A 26,062-nucleotide genomic window follows, 5' to 3' on the forward strand; every position below is an offset into this window, starting at 1 on the left:
CCTGGATGGCATGAGTGGCACGTCTTTAGCAGTTCAAACATGAAAGACACATCCGTTCCCATCAGTGTTTCTCACACCGCAGAGCTGACTGCCACTGAGGTGATGATATTAGTTCTTGGCCAAGACCCAGGACGTCAGCTGCTCCTCCAGAGACGAGCAAGCTGAGCCCTCCAAGGCATACAGTCCTCTTTCTCAGGAGTCTCGGTCACCAGCCAGACAAACTGGAAAGAGATGTTACTCCCAGACTAGTGTGGAGACAAGCACACAGCCCTGGGGGCACCATGTGCAGGTAACCCTGGGGCAGGCTCCTGATGGCGATCTCAGTGTCCCCGGTGCCGTTGGGATGCACTGACTGAACTGTGTCACATGCAGAACCCAGGAGCCTCACCAGCATTCATGCAGGGAGCTTTGGGGGACCATTGATGTAGCTCTATCTCAAAGCACAAACCCCACCTACCAAAGTGTGATTTCTCTGCAGTATGGCTGTCATTTGGCCTCTGACCTGGGGCAAAAGGTAAGGATGCTGCCTTGTCCCACAGCCAGATCACCACCACTGCAGCTCACCTTCTGCTTGGATGCCAAGCACCAAAAGCTCACCCCCTAGTGAGCTGACCTTTAGTCAGGTCACCAGCCCTGCTGGCCTGGCAGGAGACCCAATTTGACCTTTCTAGCTGCACTACTGTCAGTCAGGTGTATTCCTTAGAAGCACAGTAGAGCACAGGGCCCCTGGGAGAGTGCACGCACATCTGTTGCAAATTAGGACTGCACTTCCATCCTATCCAGCACCTCTTCTCCTGAGGCATCTGCTGATTTTTCTCTTTCAAATTGTCCAGCTGACCATCACTTCAGACCAACTGTTCTCAGCCTTAAAGGAAACCTGAGGAGAGGTTATGTGCTGAGAGTTTTCCTGCTCCTCTCCCCCAGCTGAACCACCTGATCTCCACCCAGATGCAGCTGTGATACCAGACCAACACTCTGCTCTCTTTCCATCAGCCATCCTTTTCACTGCTCTTTCCTCCTCTGCCTCAAATGGCCACATTTCCAGCTCCATCTCTTCATATCCAGGTATATTTTCTGTTTTCAGACCTTTCAGCCAGACCCTCCAGCTCCTTCCTTGTGCAGACAAAGAGACATGGAGGAAGGGAATTTTCTCAAACACATGGAGCAGGCAGTTGAGTCTCTGCTAGAAATCCCAGGTTAGCCATTTCCAGTCCTGAGCCACATCATCATCATTCCTTTGACAGGTAAAACAGATATCCTGGCCAGTACAGAGGAGGAGGCTCAAACCCAATCTCTCCAGCTTTAATTTACCTTATTACACTCTGGCTAGAAAAAGCTGCAGTGTTTACTGTCATTCTGGCTCATCATCTTCTAAGGCACAGGCTGCTGTTTTCAAAAGGTTTTTGCCACGTGTGAGCCACCCCAAGCACTGAAGTTTTACTTTTTCAAGGCCAGAAGGTCCTTGCCAGAAACAAGAGAACAATTCAGCAATACCATGAGTTGGGGCACTTCTGTTCAGCCCCACTGCTGAACCATGACAAGGAACTGCATGGCTACATGCCCTTCCTGAGTCTTGCTAGTTAGTAGGAAAAGTAATGTACCTCATGTAATTCTACGCAGAGGTTCCAGCAAGTAGGTCTACACTGGCACACCAAGGAGGATGCCAGAATGCACAAGAACCTGACTCTGTGTCCTTGCTAGTTATTACATTGCTAAGTTTAGTGTATTTAATACCAGTTCATGACTTAGCTTTGAAGTCATTAGCCAAGGCTCAATCATTGACAGGAGATCCAAGCTGAGCAATTGTTCACAGCTCTGTAGGATTTCTCTGCCACAGTATTCACCCTCAGTTGAAAGGAGCCTTCACACCACCCTGGGGAACATCTCAAAGCCACTGCTCTGAGAGCATCAGAAGTCAACTGCTCCTTCTGCCCGAGCAAAGAGCTCACATCATGCCCATCTTGGGGGTGCCTATGTTAGGTCAGGTATTGCCAGCTTGCCCCGACACAGGAAACAGAAATCCCTAAACTGGCATCCATTTCATGCTACCTTCTTTACAACAGCCTCCAGCACGCCCCTGCTGCTTCTGAAACAACAATGGTATCTTTACTAATGGTTACCCACAGCTTTCCCCATGAACCGGCCAAGTCTTTTTGAACTCAAACTGTTAGCACCCACAACTGAGGAAGAACTTGTCACAAAGCTAAGCAAGGTGCAGACTAGTTCAATCTGCCATCTTGTACTTGAACTGAACATGCCCAATTCTAAATATTAACAATGAACAGTCATTCCCTACTTGTCACAGTTTTACCCACCTTTATCTTTTCAGTTGGGAAAAGATGCCAGAGTGGATGAACACCAGCTTACTTAAAAGGTTTCTTGAAGGAAGCTTTTCCCTTATCTTTCTTTGGCTGGCTTGACGTGTCTGTGTCATTCCCAGTGCTACTATCTTAGATGCAGCTCTTCCAAATACCACCACCCATATCCCAGGTACTGACAGAAACCTTGCAAATGTGATCTCCCTGTCTCCACAAAGCCTTCTGGATCGCTTCCCTTTGACTCTTTACCCCCACATATCCAGCCCCAAAAATTCCATTTACCAAGTGAAATAATTTGGATGACAGCAAAACGAGGGTTAAAGACATTTATAAAAAGTTGTATTTACAGACCATTGCCTAAACATGAAACTCTCCATATGACAGAAATCACAAATTTTGTAACCTATGTGTACAAAGTGCATGTTTTCCCCCCTTTCTTCTCTCTGCAGCAGAAGACAGGGGTAGGGGAGTATCTCTTTTTCTTTCTACCCCCAAGACAATGGGAGTAACAGCTGGGTCAGACTGAAGGGGACAAGACTTGTTGATGACTGGGTTATCCACCAGCCAGATTATGAATAGTGTCGTTTAGAATAAAGTAAGGTTAGGAAAAGTGACTCTGTTTACTTGTTCAGTCTGCCCAGTGGATTCTCTGCAGAAAAAGAACGTAAGATCAATACCCCAGGGAATGGGAATGAAAGGTTCTTCAGCTATTCATTAAATTTATTCACAGACTCAATTCAACCACTTCAGGTTTCTCAGGTACATTTGACTCAGTTTCTATTTGCAGCCCTGTTGCTCTGGGTTCAAACACAGGCTCCAAAACTGAATCTGATTATCCCAGTGGGAGACAACTGTCCTGTACTCCCCAAGAAGTTAAGTTGCATAAGCTCACATATAGCCCCACACTATCTGTGTCAGGCAGGGATGAAAGGTTTTGGACAGCAAATGAAAACAGTGCCAACAGCAGCCCATTGCACGGGACAAGCTACTCAATCTAATTTCTCTTGGAAACAGCCACGAGAGAGAATCTTCCGCAGTACTACCCTCCCTTGACTCTTTGGTGGCATGCAGAGGAGCTCTGTCAGCTCTGTGCTGACCTGACAAGTAACAGGACCCGGCAAGGAGTGCACGGTTAAGAGCCAGGAAAGCTACACAATCACCTTGCTAGGCTACAAAGCACCAGTGTGAATGCAAGTGGCAAGGAGGAGCAGCGGGCAGGTACAGGAGTTTACGGTATGGAAATTCAAAACACAGATGCCAATACAGAAAAGAGTGAACAGAATGATCGCTGGACTCTGAGCTCGAGGAAGACTCACTTCAAGGAGCTGATGTGTAATACATCCTCTATCAGTATGAGGCACTGCACAGGCTACACACCAGGCACAGGCTTCATTTTAGAGCTCTCATTCAGGGAAGGAAATGCTGTAGAACGCTGGGCCCAGGTGTAGCTTCCTTAGTATTTGGATCAGATCTATTCTGAGATACTGCTTTGCTCATATCAATGCATGATCTTATTCTCTGAAGAGTTCCTCTTTCTCAGAGTCACAGAATCAGCTAGGTTGGAAAAGACAATTGATATTATTGAGTCCAACCTATCACCTAACATCAGTATGTGAACTAGACCATGGTCACATCCAATCTTTTCTCAAGCACCCCTGGGATGGTGACTACACCACCTCCCTGGGCAGCCCATTCCAATGCCCAACCATTCTTTCTGTGAAGAACTTTCTCTTTATGTCCAGCCTTAACTTCTCCCAGTGCAGCTTAAACTGTGTCTTGTCCTTTCACTGGTTGCCTGTGAGAAGGGCAATCCCCACCTAGCTACAGCCTCCTTTCAGTGAGCTGTAGAGTTCCTCCTCCCCAGATGTCAAAGAGCTCTGAAGCCACCCATTCCAGGCAAAAGCACTTGGGCTCACCCCTCAGTGGCAAGGTTCTTCTGCAGGGAAAGTTTTAAGTGCCTTTCAAGTGTATCTGTTCTTGTGCTACAGCTGACCTTCATTTTTTACCATCCCACAGAAGCATTACCTTGATTTACTCAGAAAACATTTCCTTCCTTGTCACCCTAGCCTAATGAAAGAAATACCAAGTTTTCCCTGTTCTCTCATAGGACGGTTACTCTATTTCTGACATTATAGCAGCTTCCTTCATAACTTCTGCTATAAATTGAATTCATCAGCATACATCATCACCAAGTACTATTGATGAGAAAGGATGTTCACTATTTCTGAGATGAGCAGATGCTGACTCCTACATCAATGCATCAAGTCATGTGCACTGAGCCATTGTCAGAAAAGAAAGATACACCTGGGAGTGAGCAAGTTGACAGAATGTTCTTGCCCTCTTTAATGTGGGCAGATTTTGGGCATGGCTGAGAAGAGACGTATTTGGCTCTCTGGAGACCAGAGAGCCAAATATTCCCAAGCACAAGTAATGCAGTGCCCTTGTGTGGCAACTATTGGAATTACACAGTTTATATGAGACCCTGGATTTTCTGTTGCAGATCTCAAGTTCCAGTTCCTTTGTGACAGCAGTTCCTACTCTTCTGGTCACCTCTTCAGCACTCTCCCTCTTCACTTGCAAGGTGGTTGTCGCTGGCTGTAGGAGAAAGTAAAAGAGAGAATTTGCCTTGACCTTCCCTGTCATACTGAAAAGTTGGCAGAACATGTGACCAGCTCCTTCCCTCCTGGGATCAGAGCATTGCAGGCAGATGACTGGACCTGCTTGCTCTCCTGCTCTAGCCCATACCCTCACCAGACGGGAAAGCTTGGCTGTGAGCCCACTCTGTGGAAGGAGAAGCTGCCTCACAAGAGCAAACACACCAACAACTGTGCTCTGTGATGGCTCCAGCAGCAGGGCACGCTATCCACCGGACAATGGAGTAACAGCGAGTTACACAAAACCCAAACAACGGGCGGGGCAGACCACTGCCTTACTTCTGGGCTGTGGAATTACACTTGGGAGCCTTACACGTGCCTCCACAAGGAAGTCCATTTTGTTCATTAAAATGGTGGGAGTAAAGACTGAGCCTTGTTAGCTTCCAGAACCATGCAGTTCTGGTTCTTCCAGAACCAGGAAGTTCTCAAACTGTAGTTTAAGCCAGATCACGCTAGGAAGTACTCACAATCACAAACTCTTTCCAGGGATCTCTGACGCAGGGAGACCTGTCACTTTGGCTCGTTTGTACAGTTCTTCAGGGCACGGCTCTTCTGCTCCTTCATGTTTGCGTTTTGGAGAAGCCTGGTCTGCTTGAGACAGCCTCACTGCTGTAGAGGGAAGAAGAGTTACTGCAATGACTTCCCTGCGTTTAGATGGCCTTGGAAGTACGCCCTGGCCAAATCTGCCACAGAGCTGGGAGAAAGAAGACTGCATAAGCACAGAGACATTTGGTCACAGCCTCCCTGAAAACTTTTACCAAAAAATCTTTGTTAAAAGCAGAATTAAGTCACCCAGAAAAAAACCACAAAAATATCCTCCTTTGACAGAAGACAGCTTAATCATACCTGATTAACCCTACAGTGATCTGCACTTCTCCTTCAAATGGCTGCATATGATCCCATACAGGCAATAAAAGATTAACAAACTCTTATTCTTTAGCCCTTTTAGAAATTAAGGTTCATGGGGACTTCTAAAGAAAGCATAAAGGAATGTGAATGTAACCTACGTTTTCCTAACTACACACCCTCTTCTTATTAGAAAAGGATCCTCTCTTGCCTATAGCCTTTAAGGTGACAGGAAAACCAAAAGCACACAAATAGCTCCAACTCACCTGTACTAGTGCTGCAGCCCTGCCCTGAAGCTGAGTCTGTGACCGGGCCACTGAGATCTTCCACACATGAAGGGACAGATGCCAGTAAACCTAGAGAATGGCAAGAGGATCTTAGTTAAGAAACAAAACACACCTGGGCTGGGAGAAGCTTTTCACAGAAATACCTTAGTGATCACCAATCAGCACATCCACATCCCAAAGCAGGAGGAGCTCAGAGCTGCACTGACCCAGTGCTGACTACAGACACACACCATGATCCAGCAGTGAATTTTTTTAGAATACACTGCTTAGGTTTTCTAACAAAGTGAAGAACGGACAATTGGTGGTATGTGGATGGTGCCATGCTATCAGCAGCTCTCTGGCCTTAAACTCCACTCTTAGCTGTCTGAGAACATAATGGAGCTCTCCCTGGAAACTAGTTGAACAGGTTTGGCAGGCACTGCTTCCTCTTGCAAGGACAGGCCAGAGAGACAAGTAATACCCATTTTAAATCATGACCTCTCCTCCCAGCATTTTATCTCCTATTAAAGACACAAACTTTTGCAATTGCTGGTACTTACAGAGGCCCCTATAGCGTGACAGCTGCTGGTAGATCTGCTTCATGCGCTCGATGTTCAGTCGGCTGGTCTCTGCATGGTTCACCATGGGTTTGGGGTAGTCCACCCCAATGATGCACTTGGCTGCCTTCTGCACAGACTCTGGGGCATTCCATGGTTCATAGATATATCGTGAGGGGAAACCCTTTAGCTTGGGCAGATACCTCCTGCAAACACATGTAAAAAGCAGTGTAGCATACACAAAGTGCCCTGCACCTGTGAACCACTGATTGACTTTGGCTAACAGATCCAGAAACAAAGATCAGCTCCAGTAACATCACTTACTTTACATAGTCACCACTGGGGTCTGTGCGACGTCCGAAGCCCACAGGACAGTAACAGTGGAAGAACTGCTGGAAGAACGCGCTGCACGAGAGCCACATCCAGCTGCCTGCATTCACACTGAAATCTGCATCCAGCAACAGTTCGTCAAACACCTGCAGCAATTGGAGAAAAAGGCACTGAGACCTTCCCTGGGCAGGACCTTGTGGCAGTAGTACCCAAGATGCTCTTTCAGATGGCAGGCACTGAGCTATGAGAACAGAGCAGCAGCACAGAGGTGATCTGCTGGCTGAAGTCAGTGAGCTGGTCAATGTATCTCACTTCCTGTACCTGACTTTCACTTAGGGAGGCATGGTCTACTCACACTGATAAAGTGCTGGCTTATCTCATGCAGCTACAGACTAAATCACTACCTAGTGTTGCAGCAAGCTTTGGGTATTGATCCTAGCCTGGTAGGCGTAACAAGTGTAAAGCAACAACCTTGGGAAGGAGAGGATGCTACACAGAAGAATGTACACCAAAGCAAGAAGAACCCCTCTGAAGGTCCCAGAGCACACTACCACCGAGAGGCAGAAAGGTTTCAGCAGTAACTCACTCACATCCATGCACAGGATGCTGCATTTTAGGCAGCACTTTCAATTATGTTCTTTTTCAGCTTTGTGACTATGGACTAGCTTTATGGTCTATGACTATGGTCAGCTTTATGACTAGTGGATGCCCTGCCTCCACTTTTTGCACAGGGCAGTACGTACACTGGGTAGGTTTAAGCTGTCTGTACCTTTGGATGGCCCAAGAGGAGGGTCTTTTACCTCTTTCCTTGAGAGACTCTAGACTCAGATTTCACAATCATGGAGTGCTCCCTGACCGGCACGGTGATAGATTTTATAATGAGGAAAAACATCCTGTTAAGAAGTGACATTAAACTTGCAAAGAAAACAGAGGGACTGAGAAAATTTTTACAAAAAAACAAACAAACAAATAAAAGAAAACAAGCCCAAAATTAAAAGGCCCCCAAAACCCTAGTCTGTATTTACCAGTGGGTCCCAAACACATTTAGTTATGGTTACTTGAGGCTTGTGATACAGTCAGAGCCTTGCAGCAGAAGGCAGAAAGAAGTCAGGCTGTCTTGGCTGGCCAAGAGCCTTCTAGCAAATCCACTCTTCCATGCACCTTTACACATGAAGCAAGAGCCATACCTGTGTGTCCATCCTCACAGCAAGTGCCAGGGAGACTTTGTTTTCCTTATTGCCTCCTGCAAATATCTAAAAATGCCAGGACTCACCCTGACTCCTGACTCCCAGCTGATCCAGAGGTCACCCCTGGTCAGGAAGCAGGCCACCGCATGCCTGGCCAGATGGTGGATCCACCCTTCTTGTCTCAGTTGGGTCATGATTGCATCAATCCAAGGGAAACCTGTCTTTCCCTCTGCCCACTTTGCCAAGGCTTCAGGGTTCCTGTCCCAGGGGATTTGTATGCAGATGGGATTCCCCTCCATGCGATCAAACTTTGGGTTGTTGGTGGCTGCTGTGTAGAAGAACTCCCGCCACAGAAGCTGTCCGTACAGAGAGAGGGGGGGTGTGCTGTTCCGCTTCACCTGTGGAGAGGGAACACAGGTGTCCACAAGCACAGAAGGACTGGCTTCATGAAGCTGAGCTGTGAGGCACCCATGCATTTACACACACTGCCCAAGTCAACTACTGACCACTGCCACAAAGGAGCTCAATGCCAGATCATGCCTTATCAGAAAGCCTAGATGGTGAAGTCAGAGCACTGACACAGGTTCACTCAGTACTGTGACAAGTGGCTGGAATGATGTAAAACTAACAGTAAAAGGCTCTCCATGGCTCATAACACAGAAGTCCAGACTGAAGAACAAGGTACCACCAGATTTAAGGCCTGTATGTGAGTACCTACAGGAGAATTACTTTCTTACCCAAAAGCCTCCTCTTGTAACAGCAACAAGCTCAGCCCAACAATCAAACACTACGGAGGCAACTGTATCTTTTGCACCAATTCTGACACACTGTCTGGCAACCAGCATGATGCTCACAATATGCTCAACCCCCACCTTGCCCTCCAGGTGAACCTTTTGTCTTACCTTCTTATACAGCTCCCAAAGACGATAATAAAACAAGCGGCAGGACAAGCAGCCAAAACGCAGGTAGGGACTGAGTCCTGTAGGGCTGGCCAGCAATGAATTGGCATTCATCCTTGGTCTTTCATAATTTGCAACCCATGCCTAAACAGATTCAGGAGAAATGAAGCAAAAGCTTATATTTGTGGGACACTGCTAAAGGCAAGTCTCTGTGCAGGTGGTGAGGCAATTTACATCTGACAGCACAGTCTCTTCTATTTACTTCCAAGCACTGCTGGGAGAGATCTCCAGCAGGCAATCTCACCCCCCAGGCCCCATTCAAGAAAAGCAAAACCTTTGCTCCAGGATTTAAACCAGTCAGTTATTTTGCCCAAGAGGATTAATTTGCTTTGCATACAGGAGCTAACAGCCCTGAGAGTTCCATGGGATACAAGCTAACACAACTGTTTATGTCCAGGTATGTCTATCTCATTTCACACACTGAACAAGAAAACTGGGGAAATCAGACCCTTATATGGAGCATTATGTTGATAATTTATTCCCTCTTCAGCACAATTATTTATGCTTTGATTTCCACAAATGACATCAAGTCACCAGCATTAAAGAAGTACAAAATAGTTAAAAGTGAGTCATGCTTTGGCAGCTGGGTCACCTTTCATTACTTTGAAACTGTTTGCCTTGTGCATAATCAAGAACACCAGCCCCATTGAAAAAAAATCTGATCATTTCAGCAAGGGCCTCAAGGAATGCCAGACATGAGACAACCTACTAAGAAGCTAATCTTCCCCATAGGGAAGGCATTCTTTTATAAGCATGTACTCAAACTAATGCCTCAGGTAAAGAAAAAAAGAGATGGTGTGCAGTGTGCAGGGACTACACAACTTAACAGGAGAATTTCCAGGTGTGCACTCCTCTAGAGAAAACTGAGAAGTAGAAACAAGGAAAAGAGTCCAATATGCTTCAAACAGCAGCACAAATAATATACTATAAATTTTTGGACCTGAGGAAGGCCATGAGCTCCCTGCTCCACACAAAACTTAGGATCACAGGAATACTCCAAAAACAGCATACACTCCTTTCCAGAGGTGAATGCTATGGCCACTGCTAAGAAGAGCAGGGAATGGGGTAATGGGCAACACTACATTTTTTATTTGGAGACACAGTCTGCAGGAATTGCTACTTAAAATAACAGGTTACCTTTCTTTCCAAGTGTTTATCCAGCCGTGCCAGAGCTTCTGTCTCCCCTCCTTGCCAAACTGCAGGGGCAAGACCATCTGTAGGAAAGCCTGAGAGAAAGAACTTTGTAAAACTTGAAGCCATGCCTGAACAAAAGGCACATATATGGGATTATGCATTAACAACAGAGACAGTACATACTACTGTTGCCTAATGTGCCTTACTTGCTGTTCTAATCTTTGTACAGCAGGGAAATAATGTAGGATATGGGGAGAGCCTGCTCATGACACTGCATTTCAAAGGCCTCTCCCTTCAATGCTTCAGGCAGCCTTATGGTGACTTTCCCCATTGCTCACAGCCAGCACTCTCTCTGGTGCGTCAGCACTACCCACAGGGCTCTGCTCCAAAGGCCAGAGCAGCTGGCAATGAAACATCTGCTCCACAGCTCTGCCTTACAAAACACCTTGCCATCAACAGCTCACTAGATAGCCCAGCTGCTCCTGGTGAGGTTCCTATTCTGCTGAGGCTGGTGCTGGGGAAGGCACAGGATTAATGCAGAAGAACCACTGCTAAGGGGGAAGCAATGATACAGTCTGCCTGTACTGCTCTGGGCAGATAGAGGAGCCTTCCCTGGCAGCAAGCAGAGCAGTGTAAGGTTACAGGAAGTCTCACATTTGGCCAGACAATAAAGAAAGTAGATCCATGCAGGACTGCAGCCCTTAGGATACTCCTGTTGTGAAGCCCCGTGCTTTTACACAACTTGAAAATGTGCCTTAAGGTACCAGGAGATACTTCCTATAAAGATGGTATGGAGCCTCCTGTCACAGACACACAGACAGTATTCTGCATTAGTCCTTTCTTCCCTTTCATTTAAATTCACTTCTCTGATCTAAGTTTTGCATTCTTCATGCCTCAGCTATTAATTTTCCTTCTTCAAGTCTTACAGGACTGCAAGGCTCAGCAGGATGAGTAAAAGAAATTTTTGTAATATATTTTGTCTTGCTAAGGTCCCAAATTGGTGCCACTCGGCAATAACAGAATGAAATTATCTGAACCTGGTACAGTTAGCTTACCTCTTCAGGTCTGTTACACAATGTGCCTGAGACTACAGTAGGAGGAAAGCAGCTGGTGAGGACATGAGACCCTAGTACAGTGGTTACATGCTCAGTACAACAGAGAACACAAGGACAGATGCAGAGCACTTCAGAGCAATGCTCAAGGGGATGCTGGGCATTAACAACAGTGCAAGGGACGCCAGTGTGTTATCACAAGGTCTGGCACTTACTGAAAAAATTAGGCCATTCTATGGCTAGAGGCAGCCCATGTCAGGTGAGAACATGTGCCACCCACTGGACACAGTTCCGCTAGATCCTGTTTCAGCTGGCAGTAGTCCTTGCCTTCACTCTTGACACATACCTAGCTCTTCCAGGGATGGGACCCCATAGACATCGTCATGGTTTTCCTGGATGTCCACTTTACATGTTTCCATCTGCTGACTTATTACAGTGCTCACTGGCTTCTTTGGGAGCTCCATACGGCTAATGATGGCCTGGAAGCGCTTGTAGGTGAGGGGTGGCTTGTGACCATTCAGCTCAATTATTCTGCAGGTAAAATAAACAAGGTGAAACAACACAGCCTACTACCACAGAAGACACAAGGAAATGACATTCAAACTGGACCCTGCTATCTCTGCTCAGGATAGCCTTTCACTCTGGATACAGAAATCCTTATAGACATGTATTTCACTTGATGCATCCCTCAAAGGGACAGTAAAACCAACCAAACAAAACCCTAAAATACATCAGAAGACAAAATATCGCATACTTTCTCATCTCCATAGGAAAAAAACAAAACCCAAAGCAGCTCCGGCTGAATCAAGCTGAGCATCAGACCTCTCTCCTGAAGCTCCTCATCAGACCCCTGTATGAAATCTCTGATTACTGCCTTTCTGTCTCCCCAAGGGGGCAAATCTTAGACCTGCATCTGTTCTCCTGACACCTCGTAATATCCTAATCTGATTCTGACCTTACTTCCTTCTTGTCTGACACAGAAGACAGCCTGGTAGGGATGCCTCCTCCACCTATCTTGGATGAGACAAATCCCAGTTTGCATCACTCCTCTCCCCCTGTGATTAGACAGATCACTATCCTCCTCCATGCCGTAAGGTCACATGCAGCCCTGTCTCATGGTATTAACCTGTGTCAGATCACACTATGGAAAAACAGTCAAGGTTACACATTCCTCTATTTCACCAAACATCCACAGCCTGCTGGGGCCATGCAGTCTTATTTTCTCCTGGGACAGAGAGCTCTGAGGAGCCCCCTGGGCAAGGCAAACTTCCCCGGGCTAAAAGATTCCATTTTTAACCCCTCTCCTGGGCAGGAGTGGAAGGAGTTAACAGCAAAGCCGGTAGCACAGGGATCGCCAGCATTACATAAAGCGGAGGCAGGCAATCCCACAGCTCACACAGGAGCTGCAGCACAGCAGCCTTCCCCACCCATTACAATCAACAGCTTATGCAAGGGGCCGGGCTTAAAGCCGAGTGTTCGGGCGGGCGCCATGTGCCGCCCCTTCCCGCGGGGCCGCACGTGTGGCGGGGAGGAGCGACACGCCGGGCGCTCCCGCACGTGTGCGCCGCGGTGACCCGGCTTCCCCGCCGCCCCGGGAGCGGCCCCGGCCGGCAGCCAGCCCTCCCGCACGCCCGGCCGAGGGAAGCGGAGCCTCCCCCACGGGCAGCACGGCTGAACAGATTAAAAATGAAGCCTCCTGCAGTTGCCTCCCGGTTTTCTGCTTTTAAATTGTAAACGCTTGGAGATAAAGACATTAATGAACAGGGCAGAGAGAGAGAGAGAGAGGGAGAGAGAGAGAGAGGGAGGGACATCAGGATGTGCACAGAGTGCAAAGTACTGTACGTTCTTAGTGCCAGGCTATAAACATGGCCACGGTGTGGGCACAGCCCTCTGACACAGGCATACACAGAGACAGATGTATTTGCATTTGCCTTACAGCCAACACGTTCTGTCCTGCATCACCACACCAGAGTGCATCTCTGCTTTCTTGCATACACTTTTTTGCTGTCTGTCTCCATGTTCCAACCCCAGTGATGGCAAGAAATGACAGAACTCACGAATTCTACCCATCACACCCTTCTCTGTGGCTGCTTAGTGAGTACCCAAACATGACCAGCCAAAGATCCCCCAAAAATCAGTGTTTCCACTGGATAAGAAGGAGGCATTTCCAGTTACAGCACTCTAGAGAGGCTCGCTTGTTTCCATAGGAATTCAGAGCTTAGAAGAGAAAACAGAAGCAAACCAAAAAAGCTGACAAAGCTGCACCCTGTTTGCCCTGAGCAAATGGGCATGGGATGGGATCAGGGAAGCTACTTCTTCTATACTACCTCTTTTTTCATTCCTGCTAAAGCTGCCGTTCAGTCTGCGATCCACACCATGGTACAAGATCCACACCTAAAACTTCTGTGGACAGACAGCTACTGTGACTAGCAGATGGATGCTAGTGTCTGTACTTGAAATCCTCAAGGTTGTGAGCATGAGTGAAATTACCTAGCACAGCTCCTGAATTCCTAAAGTGTTATTGGATCTGGAACACAAATATTTTAAGATAGGACTAGGACAAGCTGCACATTTCACAGCAGCTGACACTGGCGTGATACACTAAATCTGGACCATTCATAATACTGCCAGGAAAAGAACTACTGAATATTAGGAATTGCACAATATGGGATATTATACTACACTTACTGGGTATTGTAGTACTGTTCAGCCTTCTGTACAAAGAATTGTACAGGAAGTTCCTCAAGCAGGAGTCCTTTCCTTCCTCACATTGACCTTCTAATCTAGGCCACACTTTCACAGGACTTTTAATGACAAAAAAAAAGGGAGGCCCTTCTTCAGGATTTAATACCCCCACTTCATTTATCTCCCCCAGCCCAATTTGTCACATGTGGCAGTTGTTCTAGTTTTCTTGAAGTGGAACAGATAAGCACTGTATTCATCACACAGAACCTAACCTTAAGTTAGTGAGCACACCCAAAACTGGCTGTGCTACCAAACTAGCAATATGCTGCCCAGCACTATCTGACAGTAGTACCTTGGTGCCAGAAGTTATGAAGGTCTGTTTTACCATCAGTCACACAGTCACACTTCACCTCAGGAAAGCAGGCAACCCAAACCTGCCCAAACAATTCCAGCACTGCTGTGATTAAAAGGTATCCTACAATCAGTCACCTGTGACAGCAGAGTGTCTGCAGACTCGAATGCACGCCCTCACAGGTGTCATATTCTGAATTATCTCCACAGCAGTGCCCCTGCAGGATGGCTAACGGGCTTAGGAAAGCTGCTGGCCTCAAACACCCGACACCTCAGCTCACTTGCAAACGACGAGGCTGGGTTCTGGCAAGGGATTGAATGTGCTCCCCCGCTTCCTTGCAGGAGGAAGAGCTGGCTGCCAGCACTCGGCACACAGGCTGCCCAACGCACCCCAGTACCGATTCACGCGGACCGTTTCGCTAGCCTCGCCAGCTTATGCAATTGCTCTGATCCAAATCCCCGCTCCAGAGAGCTCATGGAGGGTTCTGTGTACATAGAACAAAGGGTATTTCTACAGAAATTCAGAGAGGAGATGGAGAGATAACCAACTGATCTGTCCATCCAACAGATGCTGAACAAAGAACAAACAATTAAACTTCTGCAGAAACACATACTGAGAAGATGAGAGATGAAGAAGTGACTTGATGACAGGCTGAGTATCGGCAGTGGGGGAAAACACCTGACACCAGAGCACCACACAGGACAAGACAGAATAACGAGATGTGGCAGGCAGAAGTTTGAGTAAATCTTCTTAGAAATAACACACCTTTTTGGCATAGTGTACAGAACTGCAGAAGCACCAAGGCATGCACGCTTCCCCAAGCCTGGTTCCTTCAAGTTAGTACGTGCTCCTATGAGAACACATTCTACTGTCATTTCAGCCTTAGGCTAGGGTATGTGAGGAAAAGCTGACCCTGATGCATGCTATAAACACACAAGATCACAGTGTTCTTTTCTGACCTAAACCACTCCCACTGAACAACCCAGCCTGCCTGGGATTACAGAAACCACAGTGCTGACCATCAGTAAACACACTACAAAGAATTTCGATCCTAAGGAGGAGAAAACAGGCAGATCTAGGCAACAGACAAAACAACCTGTCACCTGGAAGTTGTCAGACAGAATAACTGTCAACTAAAGGCTTATGAGCAGGCTAAAATGATACCCAAGAGATTATCTTTTCTGTCTGGCTTCAGCAATCTGAACATGGCTAATCTTGACTGGGAATTCCCAGATTTTCTTAGGAGTATTTTTCAGCACTGATGTTCATTTTCTATACACCTCTTCTTGTTTTGGGGAAGAAGATGTGAAAGATGCTCTGAATAATCACACAACTATGCTGGCAGTGCCAACAAGGGGCACATTGTAATCTTCCTACTGCGTAAAACTGGTCTAATTCACAAGTTAACTGAGCAGGCTCTTGGCAAAAGTTTAAAAGGAGCTGGTGGGGGTGGTACCAGGAATACACTGCAGGGCACAAGAGAAGTGCTGGATCCATTTATGTAGGAGTGAAAGATGAGTCTAAATTGTTTGAAACTGGGCTGACAATCTTGTCAGGAATCTGATTAAAGAAAGATGAGAAGTAGGATGCCACCACCAGGTATTATTACCACCTGCTGATTATGTAGGAAAAACATTAGGGTGAGCAGAGGAAAAGGCATACCCTGAGTTAGATGTCTGGATAACACAGCTGGAGGGGGAGATTCTCTGGGATTTCCACAAGAAATACAGTATTAAAGCTATATTACCACCTGCTGAGAAATCTCAGAGATGCCAAGAACCAAGAAATGTCAAAGTAATTGGAGACTTCAAGTGCATCCACACAGACTGGGTATCTATCGCACCCCATCACCTGACAAAACCCAGTTTTCTAGTTGCCATAAATGACTGCTCCATGGAATAAGAAATCAGGAACCCACAAGGAGTGTCAATTCATGATTTAGTCTTAGTGCTAAGATGTAGCTGAAAATGTTAGTTATCACTTGCCTGCTCTGTGACTTTAGCATGCATCAATTTAACACCCTTCCAGGAGCAACAATACCATACAGATGTGAGAAAGTATTCCAGAAAGATCACAAGAGTCAAAACAATTAAAGAATAGCATCAGCTAAGACAACAGAGGCAGAATCTTCTGGAAAAATTAAGACAATGATAGAAACCTACCAAACTTTGGTAGGTTAAATAAAAAACCACAGCCTTCTTGCACCTCCTAATCTAAATGAAAGCTTGAGAAACCTTTTAAAAAAAAGGTGTAAGTAGTGCAAAAAAAACCCAACCAAAAACATCCCCTTTACAGATACTCCAGAATATTTATAGGACAAAGAGGTGATCAGCTTATTAAAGAAAGGAGAGACTGTAACAGCACAAGGAAACCCCTGTGTATATTTTTGCAGGTGTATTCACTATGGAGGTATCTAGGGAAGTTATGACTCTTGGGTTTTTATTTTTTTCAAAAAATGTATCAGATGAAGTGACATATTGGGAGACCAGGAAAAAGTGCCATAAAACAAGGCTATGCTTGAAAATCTTGCCAGGGTCACCAAATATTCACCCAGAAATTGTAAAGGACATCACGAAATACACAAACTAATAGCTGCTGCATGAAATATAAAAAATACTATGAGGGAAAAAATAAAGTAAATACAACTCCAGATTGTGAAAGCATTTCAGGGACATCAGAGGGACAAATGAATATACTGATATGAGCATTAAGCAGATGGGTAGAAAATACTAATGGAAACAGTGAATGCATGGATATATGCAATATGCTGGAGGGTTAATTTGGCCTTGATAAAAGGGAAGATGTGCCTGAAAATCTATTAGAAACATTTGAGCCTGGGGCAAGGCAGATTTACTTGATATATACTACGTGCATTTTGAGATGCCATCTGACTAGATCCCTCACTGAAAAAAATTAAAGAAACCACAATAATTTGCTATAAAGAAAAGAGTCCACGCAGACAGAAAATTCTTTGATACACAGAATTAGAGAAGGAATCTATTTTTCCAACAGGAAGAAAAATCCTAGACAGAGCTGAGCTAGGGCTTGTGCTGCTTAATATTTTTTACAAAGTATTGGGAAGGGACAAAAAAGAGCATGATGATTAAGTTTACTGACGCAATAAGCTATCTGGGATAGCCAAAGATAAAAGGAAACTTAAAAATTTCCCTGTATGCCACATAACCAGCTGCCAAAAATATCAGATGAAATTGCAGTGTTGGTCATGTTGTTTCTCCATATGCATAGCTATGCAATCCTAAATTTATTTATACAGTAGCAGCCTCTCAAATAGCTGTGACCATTCTGGAAGGAAGCCCTGAGACATCGGTTTAATATTTAGCAGCACTCAGGAAAAAGCAGAAATAATGCTACTGACTGTTAGGAAAAGACAAGACACATTATAGCACTCTAAAAATCCATGTTGGTTCTGCATCTTGCACACTAGTCACCATTTTCACCACTGCTCTCCATCTCTAGAAATACCCAGAAGTATAAAGAAAGGTGATAAAACTTACAAGAGATTTAGAACAGATTCCACCTGAAACCCTCCACTTTGGAAAAGACATAGGTGACATGAAAAAGAATGTGATGGCTGTTGACATTGGAGAGGTGAGGATGTAATAAACATTGGTAATAAACATTGTCACCTAATGCAGAATGAGAAAGCAGCACCCACTCACGAGACAGGTGCAAGAATCCTTCTCACTCCAGAGACAAACATCTTCACAAAGTATTTGCTAATTGCAAAGCTTCTTCACATAGGAAATTATGGATGTTAAAGATTTATAGGAGAAAAATCTACAATCAGCATTACTGGTACTAGTCACACAGAAAGAAAAGGGGAAAAAAAAGGGGAGGGAAGAAAAAAAGAAAGCTACCTGTAAGAATAGTACTGAAACACTGTACTGACTTTGCAGTCAAGCATACCTTAGAGTCTTAGCTGAAAGACTGTCACCACCGTTTAAAATCACATAGATATAGAGAGATTGCACATATAAGTAAACATATAAAATTCAACATCAAAACAACAAACACAGCAATACACAACAAAGACAAAGCATTCAGGTTTTAGAAAAAGGAAAGTTTGTCCCAATCTACCTTGTTTTATTTCTTCCAGCTGTCCTGACACATCCATCGGTTAAAAGCCCTGCTTTCATAACCTGTTTGAGACAACAGCTCAACTACCTTTATTACAATGAAGCAGAAAAAAAGCAGTCCATACACTGAGGACATGCTCAAGGAGAGCAATCAATAGGACACAGCTGAGCAAATTAAATTAAACTCAAGTACAGAGTTTTAATAAGCTTGAGGCAACACCTTTCTGTATATTCACGTCACTGTCAGCACTTTGACGTGTTCTAATCGAAAGTGGAGTGTGCAGAGTAATCCTTATAGGCTCACTCAGGATGACAGTGATCAGTGTAATGGAAGACTGAAGTCTTTGCAGACAAGACAATCCCAGCTCAGCCCAGCCAGCATGTCTGCCCTTCCTCTCCCCGTACCTGTCCAGGTCATAGAGGGTGTGGGAGTTCTCTATCACCACCTCCACACCGGCCTCCTTGGCCAGTTTGACGATGGCTGCATCCCTCTCCTTTCCAAACGGCTCCGAGTCATATTCAAAGGTGAGACGAGTGACTCCCCATTCCTGCAAGAAAAACAATACACTCAGCTGTCAAACAGAAGACTATTTCTAACCAGCACAATTACAAACGAAGCTTTCAGAATTCCTGAGCAGTTTAAAGTTCTGGAAGCTTTGAGAGTGTTGCTGTGAGGAACAGCAATCTGGATTTGAGATAACCAAAGAAGCAACAATTTTATCAGCTCTAGCAAACATCACATCTGCTATGCAAATTTGTAGATGTCAGGTTTAAAACATATCAGAGTAGGTTCAGTTCTTGTCTATTACTGTTCATATGTTTCAGCTCAGCCCCTGAGCCTACCAATACCACGTTTTGTTGCACATGCTGTCCTGAAGTAACCTTACCATCCTCTTCCAGCATTTGCAGAAAAAGCATTTCAGAAAACTCCCTCAACAGAAGTTCAGCTCAACCCCCTGTGCTTTTATGTGAAGACATTAAGTAAAACCAATACATTCTAAATTTTTCTTGATGTCTCTTTAAAGATATCACACAATAGGATATCAATGTCCAACCCAAACAGAAAGAAACAGGAAATTGCAGGACATAGGACAGCAACTGAGTGAACCTTTCTGGTGTGCACAGTAGAGTGTGATACTGCAATTCAGATTTAAAGTCCTGCCTTTTTGGAGTTATTTTAGAATTGTAGAATTATACAATGGCTGGAGCTGGAAGGAACCTTAAAGATCACCTAGTTCCAACCCTCATAGTCAAGCCATGTACTTATTATGATCTTCATACCTTTAATAGATCCCTCAAAAATTACATTGCATAGGCCTTATGAAAGAGTACTCAGCCTCTTCCAGGCTTTTCTAGACCACGGATTGTTCTCAAAGTCTATGGCCTAGTTTTCCTCAGAAAATGAATCCTATGAGAAGAGGTTTAATGGTTTCCACAGCGACCCTCCCAAGACACACATCAAGCAGAGCGGCAGCCCACAGATTTGTTTAGCAAACACAACCAGAAATCTACAGACATTTTAAAAAAACCCTCACACAACTAGGAATCACATTTTCCAAGTGATACAGTCTAAATCACCCCTGTATACACAAGAGGCTTTTCTACCTGTGAAACAGAAGCAAAGCACAAAGAACAAATGTGGTTAGTTCCCTGAAGACCATTAAAATAATGCCAAAGATGGGGAACGGGATTTAGAAGTAGAAAACAACTGTACAAGCCACCTACATTTTTAAACTTGCATTCAGCCCTGAAATTAATTTTAGGAAGGACAGAGAAATTAACCAGTTATGTACCAATGAATGTAGATATTAAAGAGATTCTCCATCCATTTTTCAAAGTACGAACACGACAACATCCATAACTGAGAGCAGGAGTCAGACAGACACATTCCAGGCCCTCCCCTGCTCCTACATGATTTAATATCTTAAACTTTTCTTTCTTCTTTAAGGGAGCCAGTATCAACTGGAAGGCTTGGAAAAGATGGATTTGGTCTCAAAGGAACACACATTACTTTCTTGAAAGAATGGAATAAAAAACCATTAAGGCTTAGAAGGATTTTAGCATTCAACATTTTAAATTAATGTATTTCCTACAGTTTTGAGAAGGCCACTGCTCTATGTGATGCAGTAGTACACAGGAAGCAAAGCACAACCAAACAGAAAACCCATATGACAGTAAATTGCTGCAGATATACAAAAGAAAAGTCATGACTGACAACTTGCCTCTTAGTATATAACCTAGAGCAAAGAAAAACTGTAGGGGGCAAAAAACCCCAAAGCGATTATGAAAATATTTGAGTGAACAAACAGTGCACTTTTTTAGAAAAGGTAAAACTACAGACATTTATTCAGAAGTCAGACAAAAAACTTCTGCAAAGGCTAACACATTACTAACAAGTAGTACACTTGTCATGGTATCCATGCACAGTAGTGCCTTTGCAGTGACTGTTAGTGACAACATAGCTCAGCTACTGGCAGACAGAGCAGAAATTACATTAGGTCTAAGTATTGCAGTAGCAAATGTGACACAACTCTCCTCTCCACAAAAGCTGACAGCAAGGCACGAGCTGTTGCTAATTCAGAGTTCAGTGCAGCAGCTCTGGAGAGGCCTCCAATCCCTACCAAAGCCATACATTTACCAGGTAATAGCATTAACTTCCCTCTACTTTTTTCAGCTCTGTTACAGCACATCTGAGATATCCATCAACTCACCTGCCCAGACAAAACAGACTGCAGCAAGAAGCAGTTCTGGCCAATTACACAATCAATCTCTCCAGACTCTGCCAACTAGTTTTTGTTCTTTAACCAAAGTGAGCATTTTTCTCTGATAAAGCTTTAATTATCCTGTGAATACCCTGAACTAAAGACGGCATGAACTACTATTAGCCGGAACTTATTTGCAGATCAAAAGATAAAAATAATCCAGACTCTGAAAAGGCTAAAAGCAGCACATAATTTGTGTCATGTGTTAAGATGCAGAAGCCAAAATAAGTGTCACTGCCCCTTCTAATCTGCACAGTCCAGTTCCTCTCCCCAGTACTACCTGCCTTCCTCCAGAAGATACTCATAAGAACCATTTACAGAAGGAGGGTACCGACTCAAGGCTACCTCTCCTCCTAGGCAGCTGGTCTATAGTAAAATTTGCGGGACACCAATTCTGTCAACCATATGTAAGGCACAGCCCACATGACAACCCCAACTCAGACTACTGGGAGCCATGTTTTTTTTAATTTAGTTTTGTAACACTAAAGACAAAGCCAAAGACATTGCCAAAAAGCTTCAAAGACATTGGGAAATAAAATCTTAGAGCAGGATGGAGAAGAATGATAATGTATGAGAAACCCTGATACTCAAGGAGACACTTTTGTTAGCCCTGGCATCTGCAGCACTGACATACCACTTTAGAAATGTACCCCACTAATCTGTTATTGATCAACTGCATATTCCACATCCTAAACAGTACATCAGCAGGAAGCTTGGACCCAAGCTATATCCATCCTGCTGCTGAGATGACTAAACTGCAGTTTTGAACAGAAAAAGAAAAGTCAGCTAACATAAAACTCCAGAAATTTGAAATATTAACACAAAATCCTATTTGCAATTCATATACAGATCAGTGTACTTTTTTTTCTGTTGTCTCTAAAGGTCTATGGACACAGAAGTTTTCCTAGGTAAAAAGTGCAGTAAGCAAATAACCACCAAGGAAGAAGTTGTCCACAAAGAAGGCTCTGTGTGTCACAGAGCAGCCCAGTGAGAGGTGACTTAGTGAAACAAAGTTCAAGACCACCATCCAAAAAGAGAAGCTTGAGCACCCTGATACTAGGTTATACTCTACAACTGAATTTCTTTTGAAATCTGAGTTCAGGTGCGGATCTGGCTCCCAAGCTGGCCTTTATAGATAGTTGTAGGTAAAGAAGAAACTTTGTTATAGTGAAGAACTAGTTATAGTTAAAGAGATGCTGAGGGAATCACCAGTCATTACGGAGTGAAAGCAAGTTTAGCACCAAGTCGTCAATTTTTCTTCATTATTCTCCAAGAAGCTATTCTCTTACTTTAAAGAGTCTTGGGAAGACATCTGTTGGCTGCCCTCGCACAACAAACAAGCGAGAGTTCAGTTTCCTTAAACTGTTGTCCAGATCTTCCAGGGACTGGAGAAGAAATCTGCAGAGAAGAAACAACAGCAGTCAGTGTCAGTCAGATGGGTTACAGCTAAAAGGAAATCAGAATTTGCATGGAACTCCAGCAAATCTGCATCACCAAATCAGACTGGAAGTTTGGATAAGAACCAAAAAACAAGAATTCATATTTATCTCTGGTTTGTCTGAAAACTTCTGTAAAATTGCAGCACCAGCCACCTTTCATTCACTCATATGCAATTTGTGCTTGTCCAGATCCAAGAGATTTCCAGGATTTTCTTCTTACTGCAACCCACTTCCCATGTTCTCCCTCAGAGGTGGGAGAACACACTTGTCAGCTCTTCTCTCCACATTACATGGAGAAAAACAAACCATGTAATTCCCTACTGTACATTTTTTTACAGGTTTTGGGGCAAAAAGGGATTTTGCATATGAAGCAGAAAAATTTTGATGCATTACTCCAAGTAATGAAATGCTGCAAGAACTGTGCCAGTTTCACAGTTCCAGCTACAAATACACCATGTCACAGAAGAGAAATGTACTCTCCTAGCTCATCAGCAGCACAAGACTGAGCTCTAAGATCTCCTGAGGCAAGAATCATCTGTACTTTGAATAATTGCAAAGAGAAATGCAATTCAGCTTGCACCATGAAGGCACAGAGATGAGAGCATACCAACACATTAATTTATTCCCTCTCACCCCAAAACTCTAAAAAACCATGTAAGTGCTTTCTGCATTTAATGGTATGTCTTACTAATGCCCCACTAAGCTATAAAACACCAAATGTGTAATATTTTCTTTCCCAGACACATACCATCCCATCTACATAGTAACGTCACTTCGTTTTGTCTAATTCTGCAAAAGACATCAGCTTTAAAACTTTAGTGTCCCCTCAGCACCTGGCACTGCTGGCAAATACACAATCCTCTGTAAGTGAGCCTGCCAACCTCTACCTTTCCCTCCATCCTCCATGCCCACTCTGCAGTGTGACCTGCCAGAAGTATCTGCCTCAGCTCCCTAAAGACCACCCACAAGTAAGGAAAGCCAAGCTGCAACTGCACTGCAAAGTGGCAACTTCTCCCTCCTCAACTGCACCACCCATAATGTGAACTGTGAGCTTCCAGACAGAACAAGTTTGCTCTGTGCTCCTGGAGGGAGAGAAGTGTGCAGGGCTCACAGAAAGAAGGGCGCTCTTTCACAAAGGAGGACACCCAGAAACAGGTCCAGGTAACCTAAACAAATCACTCCCTGAGCCCCAGCCCACTTTCCATTTATTAAGTACAAGCACAGTTGTATCAGGTGTTGTAAAAATTTTAACAAGCATTAGTCATATATGGCTCACACATACTGTGCAGTTAAATAACAGGATCTTCAACATGATAAATTTGTGAGAACTAGGTAAAACATAAGCATTTGCCTTAGAAGAACAGAACTCTGAATACAAATATTTGGATTAAAAATTAGCAAAACAAAGCCAAGGCTCACAACAGGAATGAATGAAACTTTGGCCAACATAAGTAACTTGCTAATATGTTTTTTGCCTAACAGCCAGTAGTGCTGATTTCTGACATCTGCAGTAGTTCCATACTTCCAAGAAAAAATTATTTTAAAAAACTATTCTTGTTCATATATTCCATTATTACAACATAATGAAGACTCCTAACTGTTTCCCTCCCTTCACAATGTTGGTGGAAATAACCAAGGATTAAACAGATCAGGAATTAATCTGTTGTGGCACCACTTTGGTTCTTCCAAATGAGGACAGTCAGCAACAACAGCAGCACGTGAAAGGCATTTCTGTCTGCTGCCGCCTCTCTGGTCTATGGAAAGATCAATTCAGAGTCCTATAACAGAATTCACAATTTTCTGTACTTTAAATGATTACACTGAGGTAACTTTCTGCACATTTACGATTTTTAAGCCATCCTCTGCTGTGGGATTCTAGAAAGACACAGATATGACCCATACAATCCCATTCCTTGAAACAAAGCTGAAGTGCACAGCAGAGGCAATCAATTACAAATACAGTTTCCCTAGTGCACAGCCACGTGACATTGCCAAGAGCTCTCAAAGCGTTTTAGCCAGGTGGTTGTCTGTCGGCTTCCTCCGAGGGGGTAGCGGGAGATCTGCTTCACTTGTATACCGGGGAGTCTTGCTCAGGAGAATCCCTATCTGAACTGGAGTTCCAAATGTTCAGGCTGCTGAGACCTGACACAACAGCATTATGTAATGTTACTGCCTATAGGTACATCAGGTCTTGATCTTTGCACAGATATGACCCATGCTATACATTTTTCCATTTGCAGAGATGAGGGAAAGCCCATAGAGCTTCATTTCTAGTTTCTTAGCAGCAGCCGATGTGTATTTCCCTAAAGAAGTCTGAGTGACGGGAGGAACGGAGCTGCGTGCGCACATGCCTACGCGCGCCCGGCAGCCCAAGGGCAGAGGGGAGGCGTGCTGCAGCCACGAAGCTGCGGATTCTTTGCCCTTTTATTGTCTCTAAATTCAGGGAAAAGAATTTCCCAAAGCTAAATGTCCATCGGTTGCTGCTCTCACACACTCGCCCCACTGATAAAGTCTAATGCCGTTACATAAAGTTGAAGGCATCCTCCCACACAGCGAGGCAGCATCGCTGGCAAAACCGCGGCGAGGCCAAGCGGACGAGGCACAGCCGCTCTCCTGCGGGAGGGCCGGGGGGTGCAGCAAGTGGGCCCGAAACGGAAGCGTGTGCTGCTGCGGCCTGACCGCCACGGCCCACACCGCCACAAGAGCGCTCCGGTGCCGCGGGAGCCTCCTCGCCCCGCACGGTCCCACGCGCGGCCCGCAGGCCCGGTGCCACTCACCGCCAGCGGTTGATGCCCACGGCGGAGGAGGCTGCGAACCACGGGTCCAGGATATAGATGCAGCGGAGGGACGTGGCGTCCCGCAGCGCTTCCTGCAGCGCCGGGTTGTCGTGGAGCCGCAGCCCGCGGCGGAACCAGTGCACGGAGCGGCACAAGGCCGGCGCCGGGCCCAGCGCGGCCGCCGCCGCCATCGCCGCCGCCCGAGCCACGGCCCCCGCCCCGCGGCCGCCCCGTGACTGGCGCGCGCTGCGGCAGCCAATCAGCGCGGCGGGGCGGGGCGGGGCGCGCGGAGCGCCGGGAGCGCTGTGCTGCCCCCCAGCGGCCGAGGCCGCAGCTGCCGCCGGCGGGGCCCGGAACCGCCCCGGAAATGTCGCTGTCACCCCCTGAGGGCGGCCCCCGAGTTTAGTCAGCAGGGCTGGCCGTTACAGGCCAGTGTTAAAAATCTCCTTTTCCATTACAAAATGGAAAAAACAACAGAAAGCAATGTTCAAGGACCCCAAATGGCTGCCTGCATCGAAAAGGTACCTATGGCCATGAAACCTGGAGCAGGAGCTCCTTCCACCCCCCCCCCCCCCCCCCCCCCCCCCAATTCAACAGGAACATATTCTGGGCAGAAATTGAGTGTTCTTCGGTAGGTGTGGCCAGAC

At 45.3% G+C, this 26,062-nt stretch overlaps 1 protein-coding gene across 2 annotated transcripts; it reads right to left on the reverse strand.

The window, feature by feature from the left end:
- Positions 1-2,630: 2,630 nt before the first annotated feature.
- On the reverse strand, positions 2,631-25,650 carry CRY2 (cryptochrome circadian regulator 2). Of its 2 annotated transcripts, none has more exons than XM_086895192.1 (12): positions 25,416-25,650; positions 22,489-22,597; positions 18,843-18,985; positions 11,650-11,834; positions 10,255-10,343; positions 9,061-9,201; positions 8,245-8,556; positions 6,966-7,117; positions 6,645-6,847; positions 6,085-6,174; positions 5,440-5,581; positions 2,631-4,913 (listed from the first exon to the last, which is right to left on the reverse strand). In XM_086895192.1, the coding sequence occupies exons 1-11, from the start codon at positions 25,604-25,606 to the stop codon at positions 5,442-5,444; spliced, it is 1,755 nt and encodes a 584-aa protein (XP_086751318.1). In that variant the 5' UTR covers positions 25,607-25,650; the 3' UTR covers positions 2,631-4,913; positions 5,440-5,441. The 2 variants fall into 2 exon arrangements, with proteins under 2 accessions (XP_086751318.1, XP_086751319.1); XM_086895193.1 differs by having other exon boundaries at positions 5,440-5,578; positions 25,416-25,647.
- Between the last annotated feature and the right edge of the window lie 412 nt (positions 25,651-26,062).

This window comes from Cyanistes caeruleus, chromosome 6, assembly GCF_971803275.1.
Source record: "Cyanistes caeruleus chromosome 6, bCyaCae1.hap1.1, whole genome shotgun sequence".
Taxonomy (NCBI): domain Eukaryota; kingdom Metazoa; phylum Chordata; class Aves; order Passeriformes; family Paridae; genus Cyanistes; species Cyanistes caeruleus.